At 39.9% G+C, this 13,476-nt stretch overlaps 1 protein-coding gene across 1 annotated transcript in view; it reads left to right on the top strand.

Annotated features, from left to right (window-relative positions):
* The window catches only part of LOC122540179 (dynein axonemal heavy chain 8-like), a 1,249,383-nt gene that overhangs the window by 148,057 nt on the left and 1,087,850 nt on the right, over nt 1-13,476 (top strand). The window contains exon 8 of the mRNA XM_043675521.1: nt 10,670-10,846. Within this exon, the coding sequence (XP_043531456.1) occupies nt 10,670-10,846 (177 nt within the window). The remainder of the gene's footprint in view (nt 1-10,669; nt 10,847-13,476) is intronic.

Genomic DNA, 13,476 nt, shown 5'->3' with positions numbered 1-13,476 from the left:
AAGCTTTCAGTTCAGAACAGCTTTCACTCTGTCTTAAATGTATAGTACACACCTTTAACTTGATAACAGAAAAAAAGATCCATCACAATGAAACAATTACTTTTTCTAATTATTAATCCCATTACTATGAAATATATATGTAATTAAGTTATATGTTCATATTAATTATTGCACACATATATAACATTGGAATCTGTCCAATCTTATCTATACTTTTTCCTTTAAATCCATGATAACATGTCTGCTGTCACATTTTTACAACCCACATCATGTACAATTTGTACGTTAAAAGTCTGTAACATAAGATGCCAATGAAATAGATTCATTGTCTTTAATTCTTGCCAAGAATGTAAGAGGATTATGGTTTGTGTACAGAACTGCCTCTGACAAATTGTCACATAAACATTAAAATGTTGTAAGGCCAATACCAAACTCAATAATTCTTTTTCAATAGTAGAGTATTTTCTCTGGTGGGTGTTGAGTTTGTTTGAAAAGTAGCCAATTGGCTGTTCAATTCCATCATCATCTTCCAGTTGTAGCATGGCTCCAACTCCAATATCAATGGCATCAATTTCAACTTCGAAGGGTTTCAAAAGCTTTGGTGTCACTAAAACCGGTGCTGCGGTTAATACTGCTTTTAAATTGTCAAATGCCACCTGGCATTGTTCTGTCCACCAAAACTTTGTGTTTTTCTTCAGTAACTCTGTTAGCTGTGCCACCATGCTACTGATGTTTGGAACAAATTTCTGGTAGAATCTGCATAGTCCCAAAAATTGAAGCACCTCTTCGAGGTTGGTCGTGGAAGTTCCTCGATGACCTTCATTATTGTGTTCCTTGGGATTATCCTTCCATGATCAATATTATGTCCCAAGAACATCACCTCTGCCTTTGCAAATTCTTTAAGTTTATTAGCAGTTTTGCTTCTCATAATCATTCAAAGAGTTGTTCCAACTATCCCATGTGATTTTTCCTTGAATCACTGAAGATCACTGCACGTTCCAGATAAACTGCACAATTTGTTAACCCGGCCCCAACTCTGTTCATGAGTCTTTGGAATCTGGCTGATGCGTTCTTCATTCCAGAGGGCATCATTTTGAGTTGATATAGCCCATTTAGGGTTACAAACGCATAAATGTCTTTTGCTTTCTCGATAAAGGTACCTGCCAATAACCACGCAGTAAGAGTAACTTTGTGATTTAAGTGACTTGTCCAACCTTCTTTAATTAATTTCAAAGGCCCTCTCACTTCATACCTGAATATTAAATCAAAGGGAGTAAACTGAGTAGGTTCATTTGGGGAATCTCTAATGGCAATCAATGTGAATGGAATACCTTTATCCCAAATATGCGGGTATTCCTGACAGTACACTCTTTACGTGGTCTTCAGGTTCTGATGCCCCTTTCCAAAACTTGTTGGGATTCAGATGGTATGTATTTAAAGTTCTATATAGAACATCGAACAGTATAGCACACTTCAGGCCCTTTGGTCTACGATGTTGTGCTGAGTATTTATCTAAGATCGTCCCAACCTACACATCCCTCAAATTTACTGCCAGCAGTCGCTTAAATGTCCCTAATGTCTCTGACTATATTACCACTGCTGGCAATGCATTCCACACACCCACCACTCTCTGCGTAAAGAACCTAACTCTGACATCTGCCCTATACCTTCCTCCAATGAGTCCTTGTGACAGCCAATTCTGCCCTGGGGAAATGTCTCTGGCTATCTACTCTATCCATCCCTCACATTACCTTGTACATCTCTATCAAGTCATCACTCTTCCTTCTTCTCTCCAGTATGAAAAGCCCTAGCTTACTCAACCTTTCTTCATATGACAAGCCCTCCAGGCTGCATCCTGGTAAATCTCCTCTGCGTCCTCTCTAAAGCATCCAAGTCCTTCCTATAATGAGGTGACCAGAACTGGACACAGCATTCCAAGTGTGGTCTAACCAGGGTTTAATAGAACTGCAGCAAAACCTAGCAACTCTTAAACTCAATCCCCTGTTAATGAAATCCAAAACACCATATGACTTCTTAACTATCAACAACACCGTAGACCTTTATGTCATCGGCAAACTTATAAACCCACCCTTCCATTTCTTCATCCAAGTCATTTATAAAAACTACAAAGAGCAGAGGCCCAGGAACAGATCCCTGTGGAGCACCATTGGTCAGTGACCTTCAGCAGAATACTTTCCATTCACTACCACTCGCTGTCTTCTTTCAGCCAGCCAATTCTGTATCCAGACAGCCAAATTTCCCTGTATCCCATACTTCCTAACTTTCTGAATGAGTCTACCAAGGGAAACCTGATCAAATGCCTAACTGAAATCCATATACACCACATCCACTGCTTGACCTTCGTCAACTTGTCTCGTTACATCCTCAAAGAACTCAATAAGGCTATGCTATCTTTAATCAAACTATATTTTTCCAAATAGTCATAAATCCTGTCTCTCAGAATCCTTTCCACTATAATTCCCAGGGTTTTCCCTATTGCTTTTCTTGAACAGAGGAACAACATTTACCTCACTCCAATCATCTGATACTACTCCCATGAAGATTGAGGATGCAAAGATCATTGCCAGGGGCACAACTCAGATTTCTCCAGTTTCCTTATTTCCCCTCCCCCCGCCTTGTCTCAGTCCCAACCCTCGAACTCAGCACCACCTTCCTAACCTGCAATCTTCTTCCTGACCTCTCCGCCCCCACCCCCTCTCCGGCCTATCACCCTCACCTTAACCTCCTTCCACCTATCGCATTTCCAATGCCCCTCCCCCAAGTCCCTCCTCCCTACCTTTTATCTGAGCCTGCTTGGCACACTCTCCTCATTCCTGAAGAAGGGCTCATGCCTGAAACGTCGATTCTCCTGCTCCTTGGATGCTGCCTGACCTGCTGCGCTTTTCCAACAACACATTTTCAGCTGATCTCCAGCATCTGCAGTCCTCACTTTCTCCTATCTACATGTTGAGTCAGGACTACTTCCTTGACAGACCAACAAATTCGGTTCCATCCAGACCATCTGTAGTAAGGAGACTCCCTACAATATTGGGGAAGTTAAAGTCACCCATAACAGAAACTCTGTTACATCTGCACCTTTGCAAGGTCTGCTGTTCAATCTGTTCTTCCATTTTTCTGGTCCTATTAGGGGTTCTACAGAAAACACCCAATAAAGTGACTGCTCCTTTCCCGTTACTGACTTCACCCATACTGACAAACCCTCCTCAACAACCTCCTTTTCTGCAGCTGTAATGCATTCTTTAACAATGCTATTCCCTCTCTTCATTTACCTCCCTCACTGTTTGTTTTAAAAGTTCTAAACCCTGAAACATTCAGCAACCATTCATGTTCCTGTGAAATCCATATCTCCATTATGACCACAACATCGAGGTTCCAAGTACTGATCCATGCTTTAAGTTCACCACTCTTATTCTTGAAATTCCTTGCATTGAAACACACACATTTTAAGCCATCCCTTCAACCTATCAACTGTGTATCCTTCCTGACAGAATCTCTGCACTCTACTTCTACCTGTTCAACAACTACCCTCTGATGTGTAGCTCTGATTCCCATCCCCCTGCCAAACTCATTTAAACCCTCCCAAAATGCTCTAGCAAAACTCCCGCCTAGCACATTGGTTCTCCTCCAGGTTAAGTGCAACTCATTCTTCATGTACAGGTCCTACCTTCCCCAGAAGGTACCCCAATGACCTCTGGTATCTGAAGCCCTCCCTCCTGCACCAGCCTTGTAGCCACCTGTTTAGCTGCACCCACTCCATGTTCCTCGCCTCACCAGCATGTTGCACTGGTAGTAATCCTGAGATTACTACTCTGCTCGTCCTGCTTTTTAGCTTCCAACCTAACTCCCCGAAATCACTTTTTAGATCCTCATCCCTTTTCTTACTATTGTCATTGGTGCCAATGTGTAACATAACAAATTAGCCTTTTTAACATCTGCATAATATCTCGACCCCTCATTTGACAGCACTGCAAATACCTCACTAGCTCTGCTTAGCAGCTAAGTCTGAACTAGCATTACCCATGACTTTAGTGTAAGGAGTATCAGGAATAAGGGAGATGAACTTAGAGCTTGGATCAGTACTTGGAACCACGATGTTGTAGGCATAATGGAGACACGTATGCCTAACCTATCCATGACTTCCTAGCAGTAAATTAGACCCTTGGTCTGGCTGAATCTCTCTGGATAGCCCATACCACATAAAGAGAGCTACTAACTCTTTTTGCCCAAATACTCCGTGATGGAATTGCCTCTGGAAATCTGGTAGACACATCCATAATAGTTAGCAAATACTGGTTCCCACCTTTAGTTTTAGGGAGGGGACCTGCACAATGAGTCATCATCCAAGTGAGAGATTCTTTGAGTATGAGAATCAGCAACAAAGGTGCTGGTTTTGTTATTGCCCGTGGTTTACCTACCATTTGGCATGTATGACATGTATGGCAAAACTTAACCACATCCTTGTGCAGTCCAGGCCACTAGAAGTGCTTTTGTGCCTGAGTCTTCCTCACCCTTGAAGAAGACCTCCGACTGGTAATTCATCTGCTATCTATAATACTTCCTGCCTGTATGCTACTGTCAACACATCTGGTGCACTTCCTCTCATTTCTCCTCCTCACTAACCTACCATGGTTTCCATTTTCATCTTAGGATTCTATCTTTAAGATAATAACTCTCAGGAATACATTCTGATTTCTTTTCTGAGTATGCATCAATATATATATCTTGAGTTGAGTTATATATGTTGAGTTAAGTCCACTAGCCTTTCAGGAATAAACACGTCTGCCTAACCCTTTGACAGTTCAAGCTTTTCCTGCAACATTACATCAAACAGGGTGTCAGCCAACTGAACCTCAACTCCTTTGTTTTTCTCTTTAGTTTTTCATTCTTGCTGTGATTATGACAGTGGGATCCTGTTGCTATATAGTCTGAAAAAATCCAGGGTGTTTTTCTTTTAACATGCCAGTTCCATGGTCTTCATTTGGCTTCTCCACAACAAGGGGTGTCACTCCTACTTTGGATCCTGCAAAATCGTTCCAAAGAACAAACTATATGCTTGGAACTGATTCTCTGTCAGTCACTCCCACTGTTACTTCCCGAGTCTTGATTTGGCTCTCCAGAGTGATCTTGCACAAGTTGGAGAGCAAAATCAAGACTAGGGAAGTAACAGTGGGAGTGATTGACAGAGTATCAGTTCCAGGAATATAGTTTATTCTAAATACAAAATTTCTGACCATCTATTCCACAAGTTACTACTCTCTCAGGTAACATGTCAGAAAGAGTACATATATGTTCATTTGAAACTGTTAGAGACTGATTAGGTACCGTATCTCTCAAAGTTATAACTCCTTTCCCTTCTCCCCCTGTTCTTCCTGAGTAATCTTTACCTACAGAGGTTACGTCTTTACAGGGATTGGGCCCTAACTCAATATCCAGCCCCTGCCTAGACTGTGCACTCTCCTGCAGCTCCTCGAGTCTTGTTGGGGGTTTCCTTTACTACTTCCACTAATCCCATTGGCTTAGCCTCTTTTACCACGTCTTTTCCCACAGTGCCTTTCTTCAATGACCAGCACTGTGACTTTACATGTCCCACCTTACCACAGTGGAATCATCTGAGGCCTTTCACCTCCTTTCCACCCTCTTGGGCTTCTATTTTCACCTGTGGTGAACTATTACCAGTGTGCTCTACTCTGTGTTTTGTAGTGTAGAATCTCCCCTTCTCCCAATTTTTATCTCTGACAGAGTGAAATTCTTGCTGGAAGCTAAATTTTGCCTGATGCACCAACACATATTCATCTGCCATCTCTACTGCTCTTCTTACTTCTTGAACTATATGTTCATCCACATGAAATCATATCATCTCTGGAAGTGAGTTTTAAACTACATCAACAGAATAATCTCTCTTAGAGCCTCTTAGGTCTTTTCTATTTTTAAGGCCCACACCCATCTATCAAAATTACTATGTTTAATTCTTTCGAACTCAACATAAGTCTGACCTGGTTTCTTCATGTTTCTAAACTACTGTCTATGCATTTCTGGTACTAATTCATAAGCACTCAAAATAGGCTTTTTGACATCTGCATAATCTCTTGACTCCCTCATCTGACAGCACTACGAATAGGCGAAGGTGAGTACTGCAGATGGTGGAGATCAGGAAACCTGATGAAGGGCTTTTGACCGAAACGTCAATTTTCTTGCTCCTCAGATGCTGCCTGACCTGCTGTGCTTTTCCAACACGACTCTAATCTAGCGCTGCAAGTACTTCACTAGCTCTGCCTACCAGCTCAGTCTGAACTAGCATTACCCACAAGTTGGAGAAAGTGAGGACTGCAGATGCTGGAGATCAGAGCTGAAAAATGTGTTGCTGGAAAAGTGCAACAGGTCAGGCAGCATCCAAGGAGCAGGAGAATCGACGTTTCATGCATAAGCCCTTCTTTAGGAAGGGCTTATGCCCGAAAGTTACCCACAAGTTCTCTGGCCATTCCATCTTGCCAAGCCAATTTTTCAAATGAAATAATGAAAGCTTTGACATCTTTCTCATCAAAATCTGACAATGTTGAAACATGTTTGTATATATCATTACCTTTCTGTTCATCTCCATCATGTTGACTTTGCTGACTAATTCACAACTTCTGAAGTTCAAATTCTCTCTCTCTTTTTGCTCAGCTAAGAAACTTCTCTCCCTTTCTTTATCTTCTAACTCCATTTGCCTCAATTGCAATTTAAGTTTTACAAATTCTACTGCACTTGTCTGTTTCTCTGATACACCTGAGTGCTTGACCAACTCCATTAAATTTTCAGCTTTTCTTTTGTCCCTGGTTAAACCCAATTCTAAAAATATATCCTTCCTCTTATCTTTCTAAACTTTTTTGGCAAATTTGGGAAGGATCTTCAAAACCTAGACCCTCTTTAGCAATCTTAAGAGCCATTTCTCTCTCTTTTAATTTAACCATCTCCAAGTAACTGAAATTAAGCAAATTGTCTCACCTACATTTTATTTAAAGATCCAGGACACTAATCGGCAAGTGTTTACATTTGTGGGACCTTTTGTACCCCAAATCTGTCTGAATCTCAGACTGTATCTGTCTAACTCTGTTGAAATCCATCCAAATCCCAGACTAAGCCCCCAAACTATTATGACACGGTGGTAAACCAAACACTCAGAATAGCTCACCTCGCCTCATAATCTGTTAAAATATGAGTGACAGATAGGTTATGTTATGGTAGTTGGAATAGAATGTGAATTAATGTGAGATTATGTATTTTGTTTGGAAGAATTGAAATGCTGTTTAAATGGAGGGACATTCTGTGGTATGGAAGATCTGAGTGTTCTGGTATAGGAATCATGAAGATCGTATACTGGTATAGCAACTCATTGGGGAAAAAAAATGCCACATTCCATTTGCAAGTTGAATGTAACATACAAGAAAAGAAGTTTCATTATAAATGTGCAGGGCGTTTGTGAGACCACATTTGGAGTATGTTTAGATTTTTGGCCTCTTGTTTGGAAACAAATATATCATTGCTTTCAAAACACTTTTGAAAAGGTGCATTCTATTTATTTCTGTGAAGAAAGTTTGACTAAGTTAGGCCTACGTCCATGAGAGTTGAGAAAAATGAGTTTTTTTTTGTTGAAACCTGTAAGGTGTTGGTTGGTCTGGACAAACTGGATACTCGGAGGACATCTGTCATGAGGGAGACTAAAGCTGGAAGACAGTTTAAAAACAAAATATCTTCCTTTTAAGACAAAGAGAGGATTCTTTTTATTTCAGAGGCTGGAATTCTCTTCCATAGAAAGTAATGGAGGCTGGATCTTTAAATTTATTCAAGGCTATGTTAGTTAAGCTTTTGAGAATGTTACAAAGTTGTGCAGAGTAATCGTGAATTAGAAGGCAGGATGCTAGAGTTTGGTTTAAAAAAATGTTTGGTGGGGGGGAAGAATCTTAGCAGGATGTTTACACTTAATGGTAAGGTCCTAGGGAGTGTTGCTGAACAAAGAAACCCTGGAGTGAAGGTTCACAGCTTCTTGAAAGTGGAGTCGCACATAGATAAGATAGTGAAGAAGGTGTTTGATATGCTTTCGTTTATTGGTCAGAGTATTGAGTACAGGGGTTGGGTGGTCATGTTATGGCTGTACAGGACATTGGTTAGGCTACTGTTGGAATATTGCGTGCAATTCTGGTCTCCTTCCTATCAGAAAGATGTTGTGAAACCTGAAAGGGTTCAGAAAAGATTTGCAAGGATTGTTCCAGGGTTGGATTTTTGGAGCTATAGGGAGAGGCTGAACAGGCTGGGACTATTTTCTCTGGAGCATCGGAGGCTGAGGGGTGACCTTATAGAGGTTTACAAAATTATGTGGGTAATGGATAGGGTAAATAGACAAAGTCTTTCCCTGGGGTCAGGGAGTCCAGAACTAGAGGGCATAGGTCTGGGTGAGAGGGGAAAGATATGAAAGAGACCTAAGGGGCAATGTTTCATGCAGAGGGTGGTACATTTATGGAATGAGCTCCAGAGGAAGTGGTGGATGCTGGTACAATTGCAGCATTTAAAAGGCTTTTGGATGGGTATATGAATAGGAAGGGTTTAGAGGGATATGGATCAGGTGCTGGCAAATGGGACTAGATTGGGTTAGGATATCTGGTCAGCATGAATGGCTTGGACTGAAGGGTGTGTTTCCATGCTGTACATCTCTATTACTCTAATGCATGATTCCTTTAAGAAGTAAAGTGCTTTTCTAAGCTTAGAGATTTATACAGAAAAATGTGTGTAAGTAAATGCAGATTACAGACAAGTCTGAAATTGAAACATGTATCAATTGGCTATGTGATTGGAAACCTTAAGCTTGTTTTGATGTTTTGGGAACTAGCTTGAATTAGCCAATTAATTTAACTCAATGCTAATCTACAAAAATTGATGTGTCATCCAAGGTATACAAGGAGAGTTTTTGAAAATCGGTGTGAGAAATATACATTTAGCTCTCACAAGATATCTCTAAACTCTCTAAAAATGCACCATGTCTCTGTAAAATGTACCATGACACTTTGAACTAACAGTCCTCACAGAAGAATTCACAGAGAAAATATCCCTGATAGCAGGATCAGCAGAAGAAAGTCGTTTATGACTGGAGAGACAATGGAGAAGGCAGAGCATTCCAGGAGATATATTCAGTGTAGACTTTGAGAACCTAAGTCTTAATTTATTTTTTCATATTACTTGGGTTTGTATAAGTGGGACTTGTGTGTTATTGGAACAAAATACCAGTTGAACTTAGTTTGGATAGGAATTAATAGTTAGGGGAGAGTTGTTTAGTTTTATTATGAAGTTGAACGCATGTACTGTACCTTTTAAGAGAGAATGAATGCTGTTTTGCACTGACAGCTTACAAGCACCTGCCATATGACTAGGTAACAGTCTGAGAGTGTACTGGATGATTGAAAATATGTTACATTTGGCTGTGAAATAGATACCTGAATTGGTTGCTGTTTTGACAGCAATTCAAATTTAACCAATCAGTTTAAACTATGCTGAAAAAGCACAGCAGATCAGGCAACATCCGAGGAGCAGGTGAATCGATGTTTTGGGCATAAGCCCTTCATCAGGAATAACTTATGCCCAAAACGTCGATTCTCCTCCTTGGATACTGGCTGACCTGCTGCGCTTTTCCAGCATCACACTCTCGTCTCTGATCTCCAGCATCTGTAGTCCTCCCCTTCTCCTAATTTAAATTATGCTCCCAGATACTAAACTCCAATCGAAATTGAATTTGTTGTTTTTGCCAACATCAAACAATGAGACAATCTGATGTTGGGGATATTAAAAAAACAGGCATTTTGAAAGTCAGACAGAGTAACTGCCATTGAGAGAGAGAGACCCAAAAGATTGAAACACTGTCTATCAAAGTTACCTTTTCATATGAAACACCTTTGCAGTAGAAGAAAGAAGATGACTCAGGGAAATTTTCAGCTGAAAAAAAACACCGGAGACGACAGCCGCTGTATAGCTTTGAAATTAAGTTGATGTAATTTTAATGTGTTTATTGGAACAACATATTGTTGTAGAGTTGGAGGCAGGTACTAAGCAGTTAAGAGAAAGGAAGGCTTAGAGTTATAAATAGTTATGGTTTAATGTTTACTTTTAGAGTTAAAGAATAAATTGATATTATTTTCTTTAAATAGTGAATTTTGGGAGTTCTCTGTCACTCATGTATTTTACCAGATTTTGAGGTGAAATGAACTCTTCTGGGTGTTTATTTTGAATTAACAGAGTGGTTCACTGCCATGTCATAACAGTTTGTTAGTAATTCTGCTACTTTGTTCACTGTTAGGGTCAAATCGATAAATTGTTACTTATCAGGGATTTTATTTCATCTAACCATTCCTTTTAACAGATTATAAAGGTAAGGCAAGGTTCTCTAGGTGTTTGGGTTTAATTATCAGGGGTTTGACCTTTCCTCTTTATAACAATAGACAAGGAAATCAATGGTTATGGGATGCAGATTGTAAAGTGAAACTGAGCCCACAACCAGATCAACTGTAAATTGAATGGTAGAAGTGCCAAAGTGCCAAAGGACCTCGTCCTGCTCCTCAGCTCTATTTTCCTAAAATGTCAGAGAAACTACAAACATTAAGGTCTCCTTTTTTTTAAACTGTAGGTACTGGCACAAAGCAATCAAGTGAGAAAAGAAGCTGAAAATTCAGGTCCACTCACTGAATTGGAATATTGGAAATGCATGTCTGCTAAGTTCAATTCCATCATCGAACAGCTCAGAGGCCAGCATTGCAAGGCAGTAATCAATGTTTTAAAAGCAAGTCAGTCAAAAATGTTAAAGGTAAAGACTATCAAGAAAAAGAACATGCGGTCATTTTATCACAATATTATTATTACAATAATTTTTGTAAATATTTGAATAATATTTTATAATCATAATTAGCTGAGGATTTTTGAATAGACCTGCATCAATTTTAGAAAATAAAATTATGCATATGTATCTTAAGGTTCAGTACCACTGCGCCCTCCCATTCCTTGAGCTGATGTTAACTATTGTACATCAGGTGAAATCAGTAGTGTAGACCAGATGAATACTCTGGCGAATAAGTCAGGCTAATGACAAGGTAAGAACACAATGCGATTTGCACTTTTACAATACAACAAAGACACTTGTAAAAAGTCACCTTCTCTGACACTTTCTGTAACACCATCAGTAAACAAATATATATTATACAGTTTCAAAAGTTGGTGGAATGCTATCAGAGTGAATACTGTAGAAACTCAGCATGTCTGGTAGCATTTGAGAGAAACTGGGTGCATGTTACAAGTCTGGTATGATTTCTTCTATTCTTCTGAGGTCACCTCAAAATCATTATCATTAACGTTATTTGCACAAAGCTTTAATACTTATGCAAGGAAATTTTGTATTTTGCTAAGGTAAATTTCAGGCCACTAGACTCACTGGAAGAGTTGGTAGGTTTGAAGCAGCATTCAGGGATGGGACACTATTCTGAGTTATGTGAAGTTTAGAAAGAGCCAGTCTATATAGATCTTATTTTTAGTGTACCTTTACCAGTTGGTTACAACTCAGCATCTTCTTCACTCAGTTTTCCGGAGCCTTCCATTAAAAAGACAGTATGCTTATTAACATACACATGTACTCCTGTAACAAGAAGTCCTCACTTAACATTAAACAAATAGTATTGTTTATGTTGCATTAATATAAATCTCCAATTAGAAACCTGCATTTGCAATGTGCTGCTACTGTTACACGTAAACAGCATCATACATAATGCATTCTTGCATTACTCTCATCTCGAGCCTATAAGGGCTGGATCTCTGGTCCTGTGTATGGTGGGCAGTAGACAATTGTGGGAGAGCATAGTTCATCTCAGACAAATAGAGAACATAAGAAATAGGAGCTGGACTTGGCCATTTGGCCCCTTCCACCTACTCGATGATTCAGTCAGATCATGGTTGATCTGATTGTGGCTTTAATTTCACATTCTTGCCTGAGCCTTTAGTCCTTGACTCTTGACAGCCTAAATTTCTGCCTAACTGGGCTTTCAATATATTCAGTGATCCAGCTTTGACTGCTGAATTCCAAATAGCAAGAAATGATATAGAATCGGAAGGCATAGAATCTTTGTGGATAGTGTTAAGAACAGCAAAGGAAGAATATGTGGGGAAGAAAATAAATCAGGAGATAGAAAAGGCATGTAAGAAATAATCCTGGGATCTTCAACATGCAGATGGACTGGGAAAATTGGGTTGGTAGCAGATCTCAAGAAAAAAGCTTGGTGGAATGTTTATGAGATGGTTTTTATGTAGCAGCTTGTGGTAGACGCCAATAGGTAACAGATAGTTCTGGATTTGATGATTTGTAATAAGGCAGATGGGATTAAGGAACTTCAGGTGAAGGAACCCCTAATGATAGAATTCACCCAGTGATTTGACAAGAATAATTTGTAATCAGGTGTAATTGTATTACAATTGAGTAAAGGTAACTATAAAGTCATGAATGAGGAGTTGGACAAAGTTGATTGGTCAGCAAACCTAGCAGGGAAGGTGGTGGAGCAGCAATGGCAAGAGTTTCTCTGGTAATTCAGGAGGCACAGCAGAAATTCACCCCAAGAAAGAAGCATACTTAGCAGAAGCTGAGGCAACCTTTGCTGACAAGGGACTTCAGGGACAGCATAAAAAGCAAAAGGAAAAGCGTACAATATGGTGAAGATTATTGGGATATCAGAGGATTGGGAAGCCTTCAGAAACCAACAGAAGATAACTAATTAACAATATGCGGGGAGTGAAATAGCTCCACAGAGGCTGGTATTCGTAACCAAGTCACCCTTTATTTGAACAGTTCTTGACTTTAGAACTGCCTCATTCAGAGTTAGGTACCAGAGTGTCAGCATCTTTTTATACGTCAGCTCGGGAATCTGTGATTGGAAATTGTACAAAAAAGACTCCCTGATTGGAAACTGTACAAATCCATCCACTATGTACAGGTCCCACCTCCCCAGAACTGGTCCCAATGCCCCGTAAATCTTAACCCCCTTCCTCACACAATCTTTTCAGCCAAATGTTGATTCTGTATACCCTGCCATGTCTTACACCTTTAACTTAATTAATCCTTACAATGTCAAATACTTCTAATACTAACTTGAACGTGCTGGTGTTCTCTGCTCCAATAATAATTTTTCAAAACTTACCTGCTATTTACCAACAACAGTTTCCAGAAGTTGTTTAGGCTCACGTTCGTTTACTGGCCTGAAACGCTCGCTACCAACCTTCATCTCATGATGTTGTGTCTCCTGTCCTCTGAACTTTGCCTTTTGTTTTGGTTAGAGGAGAAAGGAGGGATGGAAACACTAAAGTAATGTAATGTTTTGGGTTGACCGTTCTTTAACACCATGTTCTTCCACGATGCCTGTCACACCAGCACTGACTGCAAAGTCAACTCCCAGAGTG

The sequence above is a fragment of the Chiloscyllium plagiosum genome, chromosome 3, assembly GCF_004010195.1.
Source record: "Chiloscyllium plagiosum isolate BGI_BamShark_2017 chromosome 3, ASM401019v2, whole genome shotgun sequence".
Classification (NCBI taxonomy): domain Eukaryota; kingdom Metazoa; phylum Chordata; class Chondrichthyes; order Orectolobiformes; family Hemiscylliidae; genus Chiloscyllium; species Chiloscyllium plagiosum.
The sequence above is the reverse complement of the archived record's forward strand: the minus strand, read 5'-3'. Positions and strand labels throughout refer to the sequence as shown.